The following is a 20,502-nucleotide window of genomic DNA, read 5'->3' as shown; positions in this document are numbered from 1 at the left end:
AATGAATGGTATAGGAACATATAAGGGACAAACAAACACTACTTTATGTATATATATGAGAAAGATCAACATTATCATAGTGAAAAATTAATTTCCCTGAGGAAAATAATTTTTAAGCTAAAAAATTTAATTCTTTAAATTAAAAATTCTAGTTTTTTGAGCTAAAAAATTTATAAAAAAATTAATTGTGTAATTAAAATTTCTAACAGACGTGAAAAAATGTTTGGCACTAGAAAAAAAACATTATTTAACTTTTAACTAAAAAGTAATATTTTTAGTGTCACAACATGCAACTAGGTTATGTGTCGCACGCTGGCCTGTATTGGGTTCTAGTGTATTTGTCTTCATTCAAATTTTCAGTAAGGGTCGCTGAATGAACAAATGGGAATAATATTTTTTTTCCGATTGCTCTAAATAAAGTACTAAAATTTGTAGTGCTTTATAAACACTTTAAACGTATCTCTTTCTTGCAATTTTGTTGATTCGTAATGGATTCATAATGTATGATTATAAAAACAATAACGAATTGTCCCAATTTTTGGGCCACATAGCACAAAGTGATTTTCAAAGTTTAACTTGGAAAACAAAAATGTGAAAATTCTTTAAAATTTTGAAAAAAAATATATATATTGAAAACATTCTTTGTTAGCCCATAGTCTGTCTAAAACAATTTTTTTAAGTTCATTTATATTACTCGTCAACTAGTTGAGTGCTGCTATGTGTATGTTCATATATATATATATATATTTCATTCGCCACAATTATATTCCGTGTCATGTAACTTGTATTACATTTGGAAGTTCTCAAAAGTAGTACCAATGGTCTACGTATCCTTCCACCACTGTTGTTCTGTCAAAGTGTTTGTAGACAACTTCGTGAGGTGGTCAGTGTTGTTCACAAGCCCCATGTGTTGGTTTGCAAGGTTTTTTTTTTTTTTTTTGGAAATAGGTATCACTGGTACTTATTTTAAGCACTGCATATGTTGAGTCAAGTTACATGAGAGACAGTTTATTAACATCGATAGTTATATTCTAGGAAAACGAGCATTACATTCATTTTATGTCTATACAAAGAAGTATTTAATAATATGAGGTTAAAAAATACACATTATTTTTGATTTGGATCATGAAATTACTCTTATTTTTTTAATTAATTCTAAATATTATGTAAGCAGAAAATGTTTACTAGGCTAAGGCCATATACAAGTTTTTTAAAAATAAGGAAATCGTCCAACAATGCTTTCTTATAAATAGCCTTTTAAAGAAACGGTTTTACATTTTTTTATAATAATGGAAATTTTCATAATTAAAATTAATCAAAAACACGTGTGCTAGTTTATTTCATTAAGAATTTATTGTTAGGGTTTACGTCATTATTTACAGTTTTTTTAAAATCGAAGAATTAGCAGATTGAACTGATAATTTTCTTTGAAACTATCATCTATTTTTATATGGAGAATGTGCTAGTATTTTTCCTACTGAATCATGGTTATAAGGCAAAAAAAGAGCAATGGCTATCGTAATACAACTATCCGTAAATACCCATCCTTCCTCTAAGAGTGCTTCTAACATGTTTCCCCGTTAAATACCCAAGATGTCGCCGCCAACTTGCAGTACTTATCCGCCACCTCAAGTACTTATCCGCCACCTCAAGTACTTATCCTGTTACATCAAGTACTTATCCGCCACCTGAAGCCTCTGTGCAGAATTGCATGAAGCCAAACCCTGAAGCTACCATTCAGTTATGTTATCTCGCAAAATATTACGTCCTGTAGAAACTTTTGTAAATGCAATGTAACTGTTGCAGATTGTTTGTATAGGTGTATTTACTACAATAATAGTAGCCTATTACATTTAATCATTTATTTAAATTTCTAATCACTTCCACAGCTACGGAGTCAGGTGGCGCAGTGGTGACTCACTGGACTCAGATTAGAAATGACACAGCTTTGAATGGCGGTCCGGAAGTCTTGAGATATGTTTTCCACGTTTTCCTGAATTCACTCAATTCTGGGCCGGTTGCTTAATAATGGCAAGACCCGATTTCTGCTCCAGTGTCATTGAAATGTGTCTTTTTACTAGACCGTCGTAAATGACTTCATTTCCGACGAGATGCAAAACTCAAGTTAAATAAAAAGTCAATAAATAAAAACACGCCAGGTGCTGTTCAGATTAAGAAACAATTTTATTTTTTATTTTTTTATAAATCATGTTAAAAATATGCGAAAAACACTAAGAAGTCAGCCATCAAATATTCTACATATGTTTTAAAACGACCATAAATTCTACAATATTTTATGCACCTCACAATAAAATTCAATTATTTATGATATTTAAACGTTTGGATGAAAGTGACCATTTTTAATAATTGGGACAAGAAATATTTATAAAATAACCAGTTAACATTATTTTATTTTTTATTGAGAACTAAAGCCAATTAAGGTGGACATTAACGTTAATTGAAACTACAGTGTTTTAAAATATAGCTCCAGCAACAGATACATCAGAAACTTTCTCTATTGCTGAAAATTTTATGTAGCACAATGCATTAATAGAAACATACCAAAAAAATATTATGTTTTTACATTGACGAACAACAACTTACATAATGCCTAATACGTTTTAAAATGACATTAGAGTAGATTAAAACGGTCTAAAACCTTCACTTTATATTTACGCATTAAAAATTACTTTTTCGTTGAAGCTGAGACTCTGAAGTGAGCGCCTATCCTAAATTTAAAGTCACTCTGAAACCGAGCTGCATAAAGGCATTTGCTTAGAATTTTTTTGCAAAGTTTCAAAGGAACTCGTATAAATGATAAATGCCATGATGAATTGAGTGTTTTGAAACAAATAAGATGACCGACCACACATTAGCAAGTAATTATCGTTAAAATTCGGTTAAATAAAAATTACAATTTTTACTAACCATCTAATATAATTTGAAAACAAATTTATAACATGGTGAAGATTGCACACACGAATTCACTGGCGTCTCACCTCCGCGGTCAACATACCTCCCCACCGCGGCAGTCGCTCTGAGAACCAAGATGCCACGTCGAGCGCCTGATCGGGAGACTCGCCCGCCGGGTGCACCTGTGCTGCTGGTTGCAGGGCTTGCAGGGGACCTACTGTCTCCTGACGAATATGCGACGGTGAGTGACGAAAGCTGATCTTCCTCGCCGCCCGAGAGAGCACGTGAATGTGGTCTCCTGCCGGTGGATGCCAGAAATATTCGTTGGGTGGTTACACTGCATCTATTCAAAACAATATTTTAACAATGTATGGTAAGTGGAAACTTAAAATTTATTTTCGTGAAGCAGAACTTGTTGCACGTGCACGGAATATATCCGAACAACACCCGAAAACGTCAAAACAGGTTATTCATTTCGATACACTAAAAATCAAGTACTAAAAAATGTGTTGCTAAAGTTATTTTACAAAGAAATATGTGCCTTCGAAAATAAATTCTAAAACATCTCTTAAAAGGTAGGTAGGATTTGGCTTTAAGAGACCCGCATAGTAGCGTGTGTATTTGTGTTTGAAACCATAAACGATATACCCGAATTCAAGAAACTATACATTCGAGAAGCAATAGATATTTTATAACACCCATCAAACATAACAGGTAGGATAGCTACAAATCGAGCAGAATCTGGTGAGGCGTGTGCCCCGCCTCACGTGAGTTTAACTGTTATTTTTGACGTGACAACGTCTAATAAATCGATGAACGACGGCTGCACGCACGAAAAAGTGTCCCGTTACGCACATTGTTCCGTTACGCTCATTTTTCCTTTACGCTGTGTCCCGTTACGCTCATAGTTCCGTTACGCTGTGTTCCGTTACGCTGTCGGCGAGTGCAGTAATAATAGGTTATGTTACAATTTACTAAAAAAAATATGGATGATTCATATAATTGATTATAGATATTCGATTACAGTTAATTTATATGAAAACTTGTTCGTAATTATATTTAAACTTTATAGCTAAACGCCAGTTTTTAAAATTAATTACAAGTCATCTACACGTGAACTGTTTCGTCGACTGTTTTTAAAGTGAATTTAAAAGTTAATGTGGTTTTCATTGCTTATTAGAACAACAATTTCGGCAACAAGGGTTCATTATTCTTGCATTTTAAAAATCTGATTACTAGTATTATTTCAAGTATTTATTCTTTTATTATTAAAATAAAAAATATTCAATTTTATTATTAATAATAGTATGCAATCATTTTATCAATGTTTTGTTATGACGTTGTCACGTTAAACTATCGTCCGTAAACCGACTTTACAGACAACCAATTTTTTTATTAATGTTATTTATATTCTTATTTATTTACATATTCTTAATTATTTATTCTTATTTATGTTATTTATATTATTTTGGGTAATTAATTTGCACAGAGACGTGGGGGAAAATATTTATTACACTCGTACCACACGTTAGAGACTTTGGCTGGGTTGGAGTACCTGAGTGAGCACAAGTGACATTTGGCAATGGTCAGTACCTTTTTGGAAGAGTTGGTAGCAAGTGCCGTGTGACGCGTAGCGCGAGTGCGCTGCTGGCGGCTGTGACGTCAATGACTGACACCGAGACGAGTGTATGGGCCGACGCGCGACGATTAAGACTTGGGCGCTATCCCCGACGGGAGCGAATGCACGGGAGCGAGTTACCGGACAGCGTGTGTAGTCGCTGAGGACGAAGCGGAAGGAGTTGTATGTGAGGCGCACGCGACCCAGACCCAACGGGACCTGAGCTGGGGCCTTTCGACAACTGCAAACTACGAGACATTCAAGTAAGGTCGTCACCATTTGCCCACCCCTCGACTCGTCTTTGACGTACTCCCATGCAATATTACGAGTCGCCAAAATTTTTGAAAAACCTTTTTTTATACTCGTCTGTGCTGATTGAGCGCCGCCTCTGAAAGATTCTGTCCCCGAACTTTGATCGTTTAAATGATTTAGTGATATGTCTACATTGACTTTAACGTTTGCGGAGTTGATTAGCTGCAAGATTTACTTTCACGAACAACGTAATTAAGAGAACTCATAATGCTAAAGACTGGAAGTTTTGTTTAAATCATTTAATTTCTTCACTTCAGTTTCTTTTCGTTAATAACGAGCTCAACCCATTTAACACCGGTTGCTGTGCACGCTTCGTGACGTCACTACGTGTAACCTGCGCACCTTTCCAACTGCGAAACGCTGTGGAGAAATCCCTACGCTATGTCACCCAACAAGTAAACTTGCAATAGACAATCAAAGGCCTTTCAGACTTTGCATTTCCATAAAAAATCTTGGTACGAGTGCATCAAACGGACATGGACTCTATTTTTTGAACGTACTGTACTGTCTTTTTTTTTTGTTACTGTTGTAAATTATTTTTGTATTCGGACGTGAAACATCAGGCGTGTAAAACCGCTGCTTTTTATGAAGTCAAGCTTTTTGTTTGGAAATAAATGTATCCCAGTCGGAATCCAAGAACAAGTCATTGTAAGTTGTTTGTACACCCTGTAGGGCCTAACGTTATGCGAATTATTCTCATAATATTCCCCGCTAATGTCTGTTTTACTCTGCTTGTTTGCGTGGGTGTAGACAGCGCGTTTAATTGGTCGATTTTTTGTGAGATTACAGCTGGTCTACACCCAATATTTAAGTTGAGGCCCACCCTGTGGGGTGGTTTAAAGCCTCACTGGTGGTATTTCTTCAGAATCTTTAAATACCAAACTCTTAATTCAGAAAAATTACAGATCACCATGACTGGCCAGATAGCTCAGCCAACCAAAAGAGAATAGGCCACTGATTGGCCAGCAGCTCCAACCATTTACAGAAACCCATTAGCGATTGGCCAAATCACCCAGCCAAACAGAAGAATGTAATCCCCTGATTGGCCCACAAATGCAGAATATCAGACCACACTCACATTTTAGTCAAAGACTCAGTGGGATACTGTTACCTGATGAACTTGATTGCAAAGGAAACAAAAAAGTTCGTGAACTCTTCAGTTTTTATTTAACTAAAATCCGCCAGTCCAGAAAACAATGTTACTATAGCCCCTATATTATCGGTAAGTTTTTTCACATTCTCTCTTGCGTTGTTGGTATAGAGCTGTCTGGTATTTCTATCAAGTGTATTTTGGTTATTTATTTATGACATAATTTGCAAAATATAAATTATTATAATGGTAGAGCTGTTGTAAATATATATTTGTTCATATGACATAAAAACACATAAATCATTTAAATAATAATTTCTCTAACCATGGTTGTCTTCTACATTTGTGATTCTTTAAAGGCAACCTTTTAACTATATTTAACTTATCAAGCAAAAAAAATCAGTTTTAATGATTCAAAATTCAAAATCTTATCTTAACCTAAACGTCGAAGCTATACTTGGGAGTATATATGATTTAAAGCGGAGAAAAAGCCTATAACTTTTAGTACTAACTTTTCCAGCTTCTGCTTAAGTTCATAGTAAACTATTATTGCTGCAACATAAATAAAGATTTCATCGGAATATAAATAAATGATTTGAGTAAGATAATAAATTTCAACCATATGGTTGTTGATTTATTTTTGAATTAGAAACTGAAATTTTAATTTGATTTTACTTATTTGCATAACAAATTGTGATGTCATTATTTATATTAATGAATACCTTTTAAAATTTAAACATTACTTATCTTAAGAAATTAAAATATAACAATTGCATCTAAAGTGCGCAATTTTACAAAAAAAGAAATTTTCATACAGTACTAATCTCGAGAATAATATTCTGTTTACCTCTATGCACGAAAATATCTCACTTCTTTTGTTTAAGCTTTACAAATGTACAAATTAGGCATTTCCTTTTGATGTGGCTTTGAATATGTAATTCGTGAAAAATATTAAGTACGTGCAAATTTTCTAGTACCACATAGTCTCAAGATACTAGTGTTTCGAGCTTACAATAATTTAACACAGGTAATTACTAATTTATCAAATTTATAGCGATTTTCCTCCATAGTGAATTTAATTTAATTAACGATAACTTGAGGTTCTTAGCAGATTTGGTTACGGTATTCCATATTAGTAATGTTTGTGTTATCCATTAATGAACAGACATTAACATCAATAAATGCCTTAAGAATATTGTGCGGAATGGCCTAAGTAAACTTCTAAGTGCCTCTTCGATAGTCTATAAAAGGTATTATACTTAGTAATCACAAAGTTAATCTTTGTCAACGGTGAAATTTAGAGAAGAGGTCGTAGGTTTTTACAGTATTTTAGCATCACTTTCTTGATTCGTAAAATGCTAGTCGAATTAATAAAATAAAACTTTCTCTATCAATCAGGAATGCCAATAATAGCTAATCGGCACCAAGTAGACACTAAGATCATCAAAAATACTTGAAGAACTGCACATAAATTACGAATAAATTTAAGGACTTCATACACTGAATTTAGACGAAAGTAATGTTTTTTGTTGTAAATATAGTAAAAAATTCACGTTAAAGAAAAAATAAGTGGTTTTTATAAATTAAAAAATTTGTAATAGTTTGTTTGAACTTATAAGCGATTCTTGTTGGTCCTCTTTAACATTTATTAAACTGAGAAACCATATATTTACGTATACATGTGGATATTATTTAAAATAAATTGTGATTCGTAAAATTGACGTTTCGATTGTAACAGTAAATCTGGGTAGTTTAATTTTATACAGCTTTAAAGTATATTTAGAAATACCTGTAAAAAATACAAGTTTTCTATTGAAATTGTACTATTTTATAATTTATAATGGTACAAACTATTTTATGATTAGCTTTAAAAAATATTTACGACCATGGTAAAGTGGGCAGTATTTTAGAATGCACTAAATATATATCCATGAAGTCTACGACTTGTTACAATCGAAGAACTCACTGTAAAAAGACATAACTTTTGTTTTTACGAATATGACTGCTATGGCTAGTCAACCAGTAGGCCTACTATGTATAGATTACGTGAATCGAAACTATACATGTAAAATATCGAAGTAACCACATATGTATACATAAAAATTATAACATATTTAGTAACGTTTTCTTATGTATCATGAAGTCACGTAAGATTACTAGATTTTTTATTACGTGCGAGTTTAGTGATACATATACTTACGTAAAAGAAAATTTAAAACAGTATCACATTAATTTTCACGTCTGTAACAATTGACTGATTTATTGTAAACCTGGCTTTACAGATATGCGTTTTAATAACAATGGTGATGTCACATAAATGTGCCTACCATCTTTTTTTTCGAGATTCTTGCGTTACATACTAGACTTCAGAGCGTAGCTAAGATTTAATTACCACCAATACGTTTTTGATTGCGGGTAATATATTTGACTGCCAAAATGAAAGAAAAATAGGCCTTTCTTATTAGCAGCGTGATTTCTGATACACGTACCGTTGACAATGTGCATAAGGAAATAATGTGCATTTATAATATTTTTTAAATCAATGTTATGAAATATCCGATCTTAAAACATAACATTTTAAAATTATTTTGTTTCTAATTGGTTTGAAAATACAAAAATTGTAAAATATTTATGTTATTATGAAGATCCAAGTATTTAATTTATGATTAGAAAAATGTATGGCAAAAATATGTAAGAAATAGTATTTTATTTCTTTTTTCTAAAACAAATTCAATTGTTTTTAGATGTTTCCCTGTTTTTCTGGTTATCTGTTTGTTTATCTGTTTATTCTCGCAATATACAAAACTTGTAAATGGATTTTAATGAAACTATTTTTGTTGCTAAACTATATTTACATAATGCTATATATATATATATATATATATATATATATATATATATATATATATATATATATATATATATAGAAATTCCTCAAAGTAAATGTAAACAATGTTCAGAAAATGTAAATTTTAAATAATATCTGCCCAGATGATCAAGTGCAAGTCATTATATTGGGTAAAAATATTGACCATCACAAAAACAATTAATACATTTTTTACAATTTTCCACAATTTTGAACGAAGTGGTGTAAAAGGGGAATATTTCGTTGCATATAGTAAAATTAGAACCTCGTTATTACTAAAGGGGATTCAAAATGTTGGGCATAAATAGCATACTTAAATGTTACATAGTTTTATTTCATCCATTTTATGAAATTTGAATCCTAATGGGGTAACCAAAGTTAATGTACAGTTTTTTATATAAGAAAATTATTTATATTAAGATAACCATGTGGAAGTTAAGATACTGAGAGTTTACGATAAATGAACTGACTACCATTTATGTATATATTATTATATTATTTCGAGTAAATTTATTTTATAATATAGGAATTCTTATGCATTATGTATTTATCAATATTTATTAAACCAAAAATTAACAATTTTATTTACAATAATATTGCAAGTAGCTAAATTTCACGTCATAAAATGACAAACGCGAATAAAATATACCTTAATGCTAAACATGCTTGACTAATGAGTAACTTAATACTTAGGTATATATACTTTCTCCAAACTCATATGAGGTTGTCGTACTGTTAAATTGTTTTACTTCTGGTATTTTATTTGTTTTAATAGCGATAAAGATACTGAAAATTAATGCAATATTTAGTTAGAAAACCCAACTGTACCATTTAAAAATGGGCGTTTCAGCTAGTTATTCTTTTAATTAGTTTCATAATAACCCATTTATTTAAAACACTAGTTACTTAATTGTTTGTATCTTTTTCACCTCTTTTACTCAAAAGGCTTTACAATAAGGAGATATTGTTGTAAACTTGAAGATATAGTCATAATTGTTTAGTCAAATTAAATTAACAGGCTCGGCTACTATTTTATATCAGATGTCGAGGAAAAGAGAAGCATTTAGAAATTCATTCTTATTTAAAGTCACGCTGAATTACAGTAGTGTGTTGTCAGATTGCTCTATTCGCTTCGCTGAGGCTACGTTTTCAAATAATCTTTATCATTCGATAGGCCACTAACAGAGATACGCTTTTTCATGTCTGTGCCACTGGCCAGACATGGTCAAAATAAGATAAATCATTTTATTCCCTTTTGATAAGATTACCTACATATTCGTGCAACTCACACCTGCTGATTGGTCAAGGGATATCAACACAGTTTAACTTACATGAAACGCTGATAAAAAAAGTTGAATCGTAACATGATTTGCGGGTTCAATTGAATTTACCTATTTTTTATAGCGATAAAAAATTCAAAGTTTAATTATAAATGTCCCATTGAAGAAAATGTATAAAAAAAATTTTATGATTAAGCCCAGTTGAATTTTTGATTTTATGTCTTCCAATAGCAGAAATATTATATTTTAAACATTTCTTTCGAACATAGGCAACCAATATAATATTTATATCACGTAACGCAAGCAACAAGCAATTGGTAGACGTGCAAAATTTGTTCAATTTATTAAATATTCGTAAAAAAACTAATCATGTAATTAAAATATTACATTTGTTTTATATAACAAATAAAAGACGTAAGTAATTGGTTTGGGGGAAAAAATTATTGTATCTAACGTATTTTTAAATGTTGTATCAACAATTTGTAATTTGAAGAATTGCCAAACATATTTTTAAGTTAACACAATTTAATTAAAACCAATCTGAAATTTTGGCCAACCAAAATATATCTAATACAGTAAAACATGTCCATTGCTAAAAAATAATTTTATTCAAACAAACAATGTATAAGGCTTTAATTACTATATGTATATAGTAATTATAGCCTTATACATTGTTTGTTTGAATAAAATTATATATATATATATTTATTTGGGCCAGGATGTTTAGCGAATATAGAATATTTTCTAGGTCAGACTTCGGTTTTACTTCAAGTAAATGAGAAAGGCAGTGATTAAATCTTAACAATAACATTACAGAATTATATTCAGTTCACTTATAAGAAAAAAATGATTATTTCTGTGGAAATATCAAATAAAAATAAAATTACGAACTTTTTCACAGGTAAATAGGTTAACAGAATTATAGAATTAAGGGTGTGATATAATTACGTGAAAATCTTTGAAAACATTAGAGAGTTAAAAAATCGCTTAACCTGAAAGCAGATAGCAGTGGAGGTACTATGCAATAGTTATTGGCAGGAAAACAATAAGGGAATAATAGATGGAAATTAAAGTTTAATTACACCATTATACAGACTGGTGATTTGAAATCATCCATATCAACGGGCCACATCTACCTTTAACTATAAAAAATCCAAAAAACAAACAAAAAATATCAAAATATTTCTTTTTCTTCACGAAAAGTAGTTGAACATTATTGTTTCATGGCTAAATTATTTTAAACATTTTTGTTTTTTCTATTAATTTAGTGAATTATTGTTCTTACGTGATATTTTAAGCCCAAAAAACCATTGTTAAAATGTCAAATTATTTTTGATTATTTGGCAAAGTATTGCGGGAGAAAATACTAAACTTTGTTATACAATATTATACATATAAGGGGATATAATAATATGCTTATTAAAAAGCCCTTTCAAAAATTTTTATATTTTTAAGATTTAATAGGTGTAATTATTCTGCATTTATCTTGGTTATCAATAAAAGTTTGTTGCAGCAAGATCAGTTACATACGTACAGTTTAAGTTTCTACCATTAAGAACATCGAAAAAACATTTAAAACTTATTAAGTCCCTGTGACTTACAGTATTAAAACTTCACAGCTTTCATTGGCCATGAAGTTTGGTATTTACTTTCAACATTTAAGCGACTTGTAGAAAATTTTACCATCTTTAAGAAGTGAAATTACCTGTTTGACAACATCGAGTCGGCTTTTTAATGAATGACGAAAAAGTAAAATAAATTTATTTGCGTCACCAATCATGCACGCAGAGTTCAGATCTGAGTTGGACTCATTAGCACCTGGAGTACAATATCGTTGCTCATACATTTCGATCACTCCAATGGAGCTAGTTTCAAACCCGCAACCTTCGCCTCGCACTCAAGTGAGTGTGAGGCACTAAGACACGTCCACCCTGGAGATGAAGGCCTACTGTTTTTCGAAATGGGTACGTAATCACCTTTTTTAATGGTTTCCTAGGCACTATTATTTGAGGCCCATCATTGTGAGGCCCATCAATAATGGTCTTAGCATAGTGAGAATCTAAGTATTAATGCCCAGCATACTAAATGTATCAAGACTCCTACATGTGTTACCCTATAAAATATAATTTTAAAACACGTTAGTCCTACTTACAATATAGTTAGTGTTTGATATGTCAATCTGAGTGGTTTTGAAATGTTCAAGCGAACTATTGACTTATTATTTGAAAAGTAAAGATCCTGGAAATGTTTTACAACGTCTGATCTTTACCGTCCTGATTTCGAATCTGTAAGATAGTGCGCGGAAGACATCAACTGTTGTATATGTTGTTCTGCCAGCACCATTCGAGCACTCATCCACCCAAGGAGATCCAGTCGGCCGCAGGGACGGAATGTGTGCCGTGTGTCCGCCAGCACCATTAGAGCACTCGCCCACCCTAGGAGACCCGGTCGACCGCAGGGACGGAATGTGTGCCGTGTGTCCGCCAGCACCATTAGAGCACTCGCCCACCCTAGGAGACCCGGTCGACCGCAGGGACGGAATGTGTGCCGTGTGTCCGCCAGCACCATTAGAGCACTCGTTCACCCTAGGAGATAGGGTCCGCCGTAGGGATGGAATGTTGGCCGTGTGTCTGCCAGCACCATTAGAGCACTCATCCACCCAAGGAGATCCAGTCGGCCGCAGGGACGGAATGTTGGCCGTGTGTCCGCCAGCACCATTAGAGCACTCGCCCACCCGAGGAGACCCGGTCGGCCGCAGGGACGGAATGTGTGCCGTGTGTCCGCCAGCACCATTAGAGCACTCGCCCACCCTAGGAGACCCGGTCGACCGCAGGGACGGAATGTGTGCCGTGTGTCCGCCAGCACCATTAGAGCACTCGCCCACCCGAGGAGACCCGGTCGGCCGCAGGGACGGAATGTGTGCCGTGTGTCCGCCAGCACCATTAGAGCACTCGCCCACCCTAGGAGACCCGGTCGGCCGCAGGGACGGAATGTGTGCCGTGTGTCCGCCAGCACCATTAGAGCACTCGCCCACCCTAGGAGACCCGGTCGGCCGCAGGGACGGAATGTGTGCCGTGTGTCCGCCAGCACCATTAGAGCACTCGCCCACCCTAGGAGACCCGGTCGGCCGCAGGGACGGAATGTGTGCCGTGTGTCCGCCAGCACCATTAGAGCACTCGCCCACCCGAGGAGACCCGGTCGGCCGCAGGGACGGAATGTGTGCCGTGTGTCCGCCAGCACCATTAGAGCACTCGCCCACCCGAGGAGACCCGGTCGACCGCAGGGACGGAATGTGTGCCGTGTGTCCGCCAGCACCATTAGAGCACTCGCCCACCCTAGGAGACCCGGTCGGCCGCAGGGACGGAATGTGTGCCGTGTGTCCGCCAGCACCATTAGAGCACTCGCCCACCCGAGGAGACCCGGTCGGCCGCAGGGACGGAATGTGTGCCGTGTGTCCGCCAGCACCATTAGAGCACTCGCCCACCCGAGGAGACCCGGTCGACCGCAGGGACGGAATGTGTGCCGTGTGTCCGCCAGCACCATTAGAGCACTCGCCCACCCGAGGAGACCCGGTCGGCCGCAGGGACGGAATGTGTGCCGTGTGTCCGCCAGCGCCCGGGCGGCATGCAGACGCCCACGGACCTGCTGTCGGCCGTGGAGCTGGCCATGGTGGTGCTGTACGTGTGGCACGTGGCCACGCAGCTGCTGGCGCTCGCCATCTCGCTGCTGCGGCCGCTGGCGGTGCTCGTGGTGGCGGCCGCCTTCCTGCACTCGGAGAAGTCCGCGTGGCTGCTGTGCGACGTGCTGGCGTCGCGCCTCGTGCACGCCAAGAACTGGGCCATGTCCGTGAGCGTGAGCGCGCGGCGCAGCGGCGACGTCGCCCTCCCGGCCTCCAGGGGGCGCAGTCCCTCGGCCGGCAGGGAACCGGCCCCCGCCGACACCTGAACACCCGCGCCCGCGCGGTCGTGACCGTCCCGTGCCTGTGCCTCCCGTCGTGCAGCTGTCGTGCCAATAAAGCCCGTGCTCTCTTGGACTTGTGGCAGATCATTGCTATACACCTTTGTCCCAACCCCTATTTTTGAAGTTATACTTCTAATGCGACTTCCAACAAGGTTGCGTTAAACTTTTAACGCTTCTGGGGAGGGGGAATAGAAAGAGACAGAGCGAGAGTGAATGCGTTTTGCTATTGTAAAGAACTAAGTAGAGAGTAAGAAAAAAAAAGATCCTGACTATTTGTAGTGTCGCCATATTTGTTTCGATTATCAATACCCTTTTTGTATAATACAATTTAAATTGCAGAAAAAAAATCATGTTTCATAGACACATAAATAGTGTGTGTCATTTCTCTATGTCCACGAGGTCTCGCCACGTCAATTTTCTCCTTGGGGCGAACCCGTCCGCTTAGTTTAATAAACAGCTTTTATTGTTGAATGATTTCATCATTTATTTCATGAAAATCTGCTCTCATAAAAAAGTTAGTTTTATAGACATTCAATAGGTCTCTCTCTCTCTCTCTCTCTCTCTCTCTCTCTCTCTCTCTCTCTCTGAAAAAAATCTATGAATTGTTACAAATTTATTTCCTTTATTTTTTAGTTTGATTTGATACAATATGATTTTACTAAAAATAAATTTCTACCCCTTCCTATTATCATTTCCACATAACGAAGTTTCACTTCTTCCGCGCGGAGGGACTCCACGCCCTATGTTTGCATGAAATTAAAAACTATTTTTTAATGATGCCAAAGAAGTATAACTTCTCATGCGCGTATCTAAGTACACGCACCCATTGTTTTTATATCATTCTGTTTTCATGCCACGACTACAGACTTGAGTAACTCGCGTTATATATACAACGATCAGAATTGTTAATCATTTTAATGCCTACTCTCGATGGATCATTAGTTAATCGACGCTAACCAAAGGGGACTAGAAACCAATCAAAAATTTATGGCAAGTAACGTGTGGTCCAGTCACGAGGAACTTTAGCAAAGGATTCAACACGCTGTCCAAATGGCAAGCGACACTGCCCTGGAATCTGAGAGAGAACTTTGATTATTCCCCGGTATCACAAAATAACGCCAATTTTGCACGTCTCTTAACTTTTTAAACTTGTCTTGCTATAGAAATGAATCCAGAAATGGACGACAAAATTAATACATATGCACACGGGGAACAAGCGAATATCAGCTGAGGTAATTTTACATCCGTTGTGGTTTTTTATATGTTAAACAGCATAAACCAATAATGGCGTATGTCCAAGAAAATATTTTAAAAGAAAAATAATAGTGTTTTCATATACTTACCGTGACAAATTAAGAGCACTACTGCATTATCGCATGCATTTAAGTTAAGTTATAGTTTTTTATTGGCCTAGTCTATTATAAACAATATTTTATTTGGTCACATATTTTAAATAGGTACGTAGATAATTAGAATATTAACTATTACATGACATCTTGCGTCATTCACAGCTATGTGCACTTTTCAGAATACCACTTGGAAGTGAAACTTATTTACCGCGTTTAGCGTAAATCAATATCAGAGCGTAACAAAAAACCAAAACTGCGATGCTCTGGAGAGGGATGCTTGATTGAACGAGAGGGAAAGGAGATATAATGAGTTTTGTTGTGAGTCGGACAAATGTATGACTTTTTGCAGCTCTTTTGTCATGTCTATCACACTTGTGAACCTTCAGTTTAAACCTTCATTATGTGCTTCATTGAGGGTGAATTTATGCACAATATTGTTACGATTTATAATACGGGGAGAACAGGGATCGTAAAGGATAGCCCAACCAAGTGTTAATACAGTTTTTATCAATTACTATTATTTACATTACTAATAAATAATTGTACTTAAAAAGTCCGATCACCAATCACTGACACTTAAAAATGTTTATTCGCTAGTCCTTCAATGTTTGTCAAGTTCCACAGTTGGCACTCCTCACGGGAGCTAGTCTCAACAGTGGTTCGCCCCTCACCTCGCGCCTGGCCACACACACAGCCTCGCGCCTCTCAGTCGCACTCTCTCGGCCCCGTCCCTCCTCGTCGCGCCACTCTCGAGGGGGTCTCTCACCCTCTTCGCCGATGCAGCACTTCCCTTCACTCGCGGAACTCTCCGAACCCTCGGAACTCCCGCGGAACTTTTCGTTAAACACCGACTATTCATCGCGTTTAGACAGTATATGCCGTAACATTTGGTCATTAACTCACATTTCAGTGCTACGTTATATTTCACATCTTAATTAGTTGATTGGTGGTTTGGACTTAAAAGAAGGTAAGCGATGTAATAATTATTGAGCTATAATAAGTATGAAATAATGTGAAATCTTCACTGCACTGTTTTGTTTAAACGTAAGACCCATTGAAGATCTAACGACTTAAAAGAAAAGAAATTAGTTTTCTCCGAGAAGGATGACAAGTAGGTAATCTGGGCCTTTATCGAGTTCCAACTGTTAACAGGCAGTGATGTAGATGTTCCTCTCTGGCCCAGGAGTCCACCAACGCCAAAGACGAACTTGTGGATCCCGGTCGTCCCGGGCGCCCGCTAAGAGGGTTCGTTGCGGCAGTTGTCGCTTCTGTGACGACATGTCTCCTCATCGGCTTTGTGACTGTCGCGGTGCGTGCTCGGCTTGCCTCTCCTCTCCCTCCGGCGCTGTCCCTGACGTAGCTCATGTCGCAGACGTGTAACAGCCTGGTTACAACCTCGTGCTTGCTCTCTCCCGACGACATGCCCCGCCGTCCTGCCGAACTCCGGTATCCCCGGGTCGCCCCGTGCCTTGTCTCCACATTCCCCTGCATGCCGACCCTTGACCAGTACCGCCGTGTGTGCCCGGGGTCTTCCGACCGAACATGCGCCGGGCCACCCGCCTCACGTCGCTTGCCCGGCGTCACCTTCAAACTGAAAGAATCCGTTTTATCCTCCCCGACTTTGTGGTTGCTCACGAACCATTGCACTCCCTAACTTAAGTGACTTCTTTTTTGTTGTATCACTTCGTCGCACTTGGAGGTGTCCTACGATACTTAGACCTATCACAATGGTGTCCTACATACACTTGTCATGAATTACATGTATAACTTTAGAGGTTTCTTACTAATTATTTTATTTAAAAAAAACTATATAATTACCTTGCCCAGAGTACAATAGTATTCTCTTAACTTACTATTACATATATCACATATTAAGATTATTTTTATTATAATAATAACTAGCTGCCCGACCCGGCTTCGCACGGTTGTATTAATGGGGGACAAAATGAGACCAAATCTCAATTAAATAAAATGAAAATTAATTAATTTTGACAAAAACTTAATACAATGCTTTGTAATGCACCGAAGAAAAAACGAATAACACCGATGGTTTCACGACTCTCGAGCATGCAAAGTTGTCATGGAGACGAAGTACCCACTGGTTCCCGTGCTTAAACACCAATCAACATTGATAGTCAGTTTATTATTAATTATAAATTATTAATACCATTAATCGGAATAAAAACCATCCTATCTCTCAAGTTGGAAAAAATTACACATAAATGCCAATTTTCATCGAAATCGGTTGACTTGGTGAAGAGTTCACTGGAAACAAACATAAGGACACTGGATTTATATATATTAAGATTTTAAACTTTTCTAAAGTTATTTTTTAACAATTGTTTTTTGGTTCCACATAGGTTTTCAGGAGGGATATGTGGACTTCACTCACGACGCTCCCATCCTGTACCTTTCCTATTAGAACCATAACCGGCGTAAGAAACTTCAGTACTTTATATGGTCCCTCATCCTTCGGCGCTAGTTTGGCCGTACATTCTTCAGCTTTATTACTCAAAAAAGACTAAGTCCCTCTTTTTTAAGGTTAGTTCTATTCGCCCTATACTATAAATCTCTATGTTTTCCCCTATTTTTTAAATTACATTGTGTTCCTTTAATACCGAATTTCCCCCCCCCCCCCCCCCCCCACACACACACCCAGAACATTTTGGCATTCAGATGTTCGGGCTGTTAACTTTGGCAACAGCGTGAGCAGCACTTCCGAGAAGGAACACGGAAAGAAAGACTGCCTCTCTTCCTATCGATGGCATCATTACCATCATTAGCGACGACCAGGATGGAAGGTTTACCATCAACATCGCAGACCCCGATGTCAGCTTTGGTGACAGCTCCAGAGATCCCGATGGCGAGGACGGTGGGGGAGAGTCATATTCTGTTGGCAACGGCGTCGAGTTGCGCCTGTGTACTGTTCCATTGGAGCTGGAGATCTTAACAATTTCAGCGTCTTCAGCAACGGAACAGTGTCAGTAACAGCGATAAAGGTTTCTGCAACTAACGGTGTTTAATCACCTGACTGTACGCATTGCGACAACATCTAAAACTTGTATTTTAATTATTACATAATACACGATTATAATAACTCTGAACGCATTAAAGATCAGTTCGACAGTTGTTGTCAGTTTATACACTATTAGTAGAGTAGAAATAGAGAAAAAAACACCTGAACGTGAAACTAATTACCACAAAGACTTTTTAAATATTTTCTGAATAAAAACAGACCAAATAACAACATGTTAAAAATATACATTCATATGTGACTGCAAAAAAAATTATTCAAGAATTACTTCATAGTAACAAAGTAGGTGCTGTTTCAATTATATGTCATGTCTAAGTGTTCTTAAGCTATTTAAATAAAATTTTCCACTAAAATTTTAGTAGTTACTATTGTATAAAATACACCAAAGAACAATATATTAAAAATGTAAATTTATATCTGGTTAAAACAAATTAAGCACATATTACTTCATTATAACAAACTAGTCAATGTTTCAATAACATAGATACTAAATCCAAGTGTTCTTCGGTTTAAGGAAACAAAATATTTAAAAAATATTAACCTTTCATCTTAACATATATTACTAAATATCCAGTTCATGATATTCACTTTCATCATCTTCTCCTGCTGTGTTTCTGCAATCTTTCCCGCAAAAGTTTTTGCATAGTGATGTACATGAGAGTCCATATTTGCGGCACGTAGGTACATCTCATATTATAACATGGTTCATCAATTGTAACTTGACAGGAACAATGTATCATATTTAACAGACTATCTGGGGCAGGACTAATACATGTCATAATGGGCTGAAATTCTTCATTTACCTTCTGCCATCCCCATAAAGAAGGATCTGCTGCTGTCGTGTCTAGCGTTTTCCAAACAATGCATTGCAAATGCACTCGTAGCAGATGGTATTTTGCTGCATTTTCGGTTGGAGGTAAACGGGAAATATCGAATTCTTTCTTTGAAGAAGCTATTTTCTTTATGTAATGGTCATAACAAAGCGTATTCAAGGTGCATGTGTTAAAATTTCCACCATACAGTGATACAATAATTTTGTAACCAATGTCTACCAATTCATCCCTACTCACATTTTTTTGAGAGCCAAATACAGAACCCCAATTGCATAATGTATCCAACTTGCAAATATGTTGAAAGACAAAAGTTTTACTTTTACCAAAGAGCGCACTAGTAGTGTCGCACCCTGTTAATGCATGAGCAAAAAGTATAATCTTGCAACTTTCTTTGCCAATTGATTTCTGCATGCTTTGAATATCACGTACATGATCACTGTGTGTGGCAGACTGCATTGAAATGTTTTTACTGGAATAGTATAGTAGCAAGACTAAGATATCGGTATCATCTGCTACTAAAGTGGTGTGCCGTTCTTCAGCAATATTTAAAGCTGTTTTGACAATTAACGTGTCTGCATCTGCATCTGCATAATTTACAGAATGTCCTTTATCTTGAAAATACTGTCCAAGCAAATTGATAAATCGTTGTTTATTTTCCTTGTTGGAAAGAAAGGTTTCTTTTTTGATAATTACAGGTGAATTTTCATCAAATATAACGGCAACAGCTGACTGCTTCACTCGTGATTTGTGCTCCATATCTTTAGTACTTGGTGTAAGATAACCATCAAAAACTATAGTGGCTTTTCCATACTGAGTGGCAACGTATGATTATTACTATATTATCACATCACCAAAAGTGCCACTTTTAGACCATGCTAATTTGTGAAGCAACCATCAAGGACAAAGTATGTACGTTCATTTTTCTGAGAACGTTTCGATTGATGTATAGCAATACTATCAAGTGCTCTTGCTAATGATGATTTGTCAGTTTTTCTCATTAACTGTGTACTTGGATCAAATAATGATGGTGGTACAGTAGACAGCTCATAACTGAAGTATTCCCTTTCATCGTTTGAGGTATTATCCAAGGAGAGGCAAACGAGCATCCTTTGAGTCAGAAGATGAGTATCAATATGCTGGGTTTTGCCAGCAATGATAATACCCTTCTTCAATACTTTCATAGTCACGGCTTGTTCGGATTTTAACATGGTCACATTTTTGAAACACTTTCCAGTAAGTTTGTCTTG

At 36.6% G+C, this 20,502-nt stretch overlaps 1 protein-coding gene across 2 annotated transcripts; it reads left to right on the top strand.

Moving 5' to 3' along the window:
• Positions 1 to 6,801: 6,801 nt before the first annotated feature.
• Positions 6,802 to 14,112, top strand: LOC134534426 (uncharacterized). 2 transcript variants are annotated; one of them, XM_063372892.1, is made up of 2 exons: positions 6,802 to 6,960; positions 13,692 to 14,112. In XM_063372892.1, exon 2 carries the CDS (start codon positions 13,704 to 13,706, stop codon positions 14,022 to 14,024), a length of 321 nt encoding a protein of 106 aa, XP_063228962.1. In that variant the 5' UTR covers positions 6,802 to 6,960; positions 13,692 to 13,703; the 3' UTR covers positions 14,025 to 14,112. The 2 variants fall into 2 exon arrangements, with proteins under 2 accessions (XP_063228962.1, XP_063228961.1); XM_063372891.1 differs by having other exon boundaries at positions 12,417 to 14,112.
• Positions 14,113 to 20,502: the final 6,390 nt, after the last annotated feature.

Source organism: Bacillus rossius, chromosome 7, assembly GCF_032445375.1.
Source record: "Bacillus rossius redtenbacheri isolate Brsri chromosome 7, Brsri_v3, whole genome shotgun sequence".
Lineage (NCBI taxonomy): Eukaryota > Metazoa > Arthropoda > Insecta > Phasmatodea > Bacillidae > Bacillus > Bacillus rossius.
Note: the sequence above shows the minus strand (reverse complement) of the source record. Positions and strands in the feature narration are given on the sequence as shown.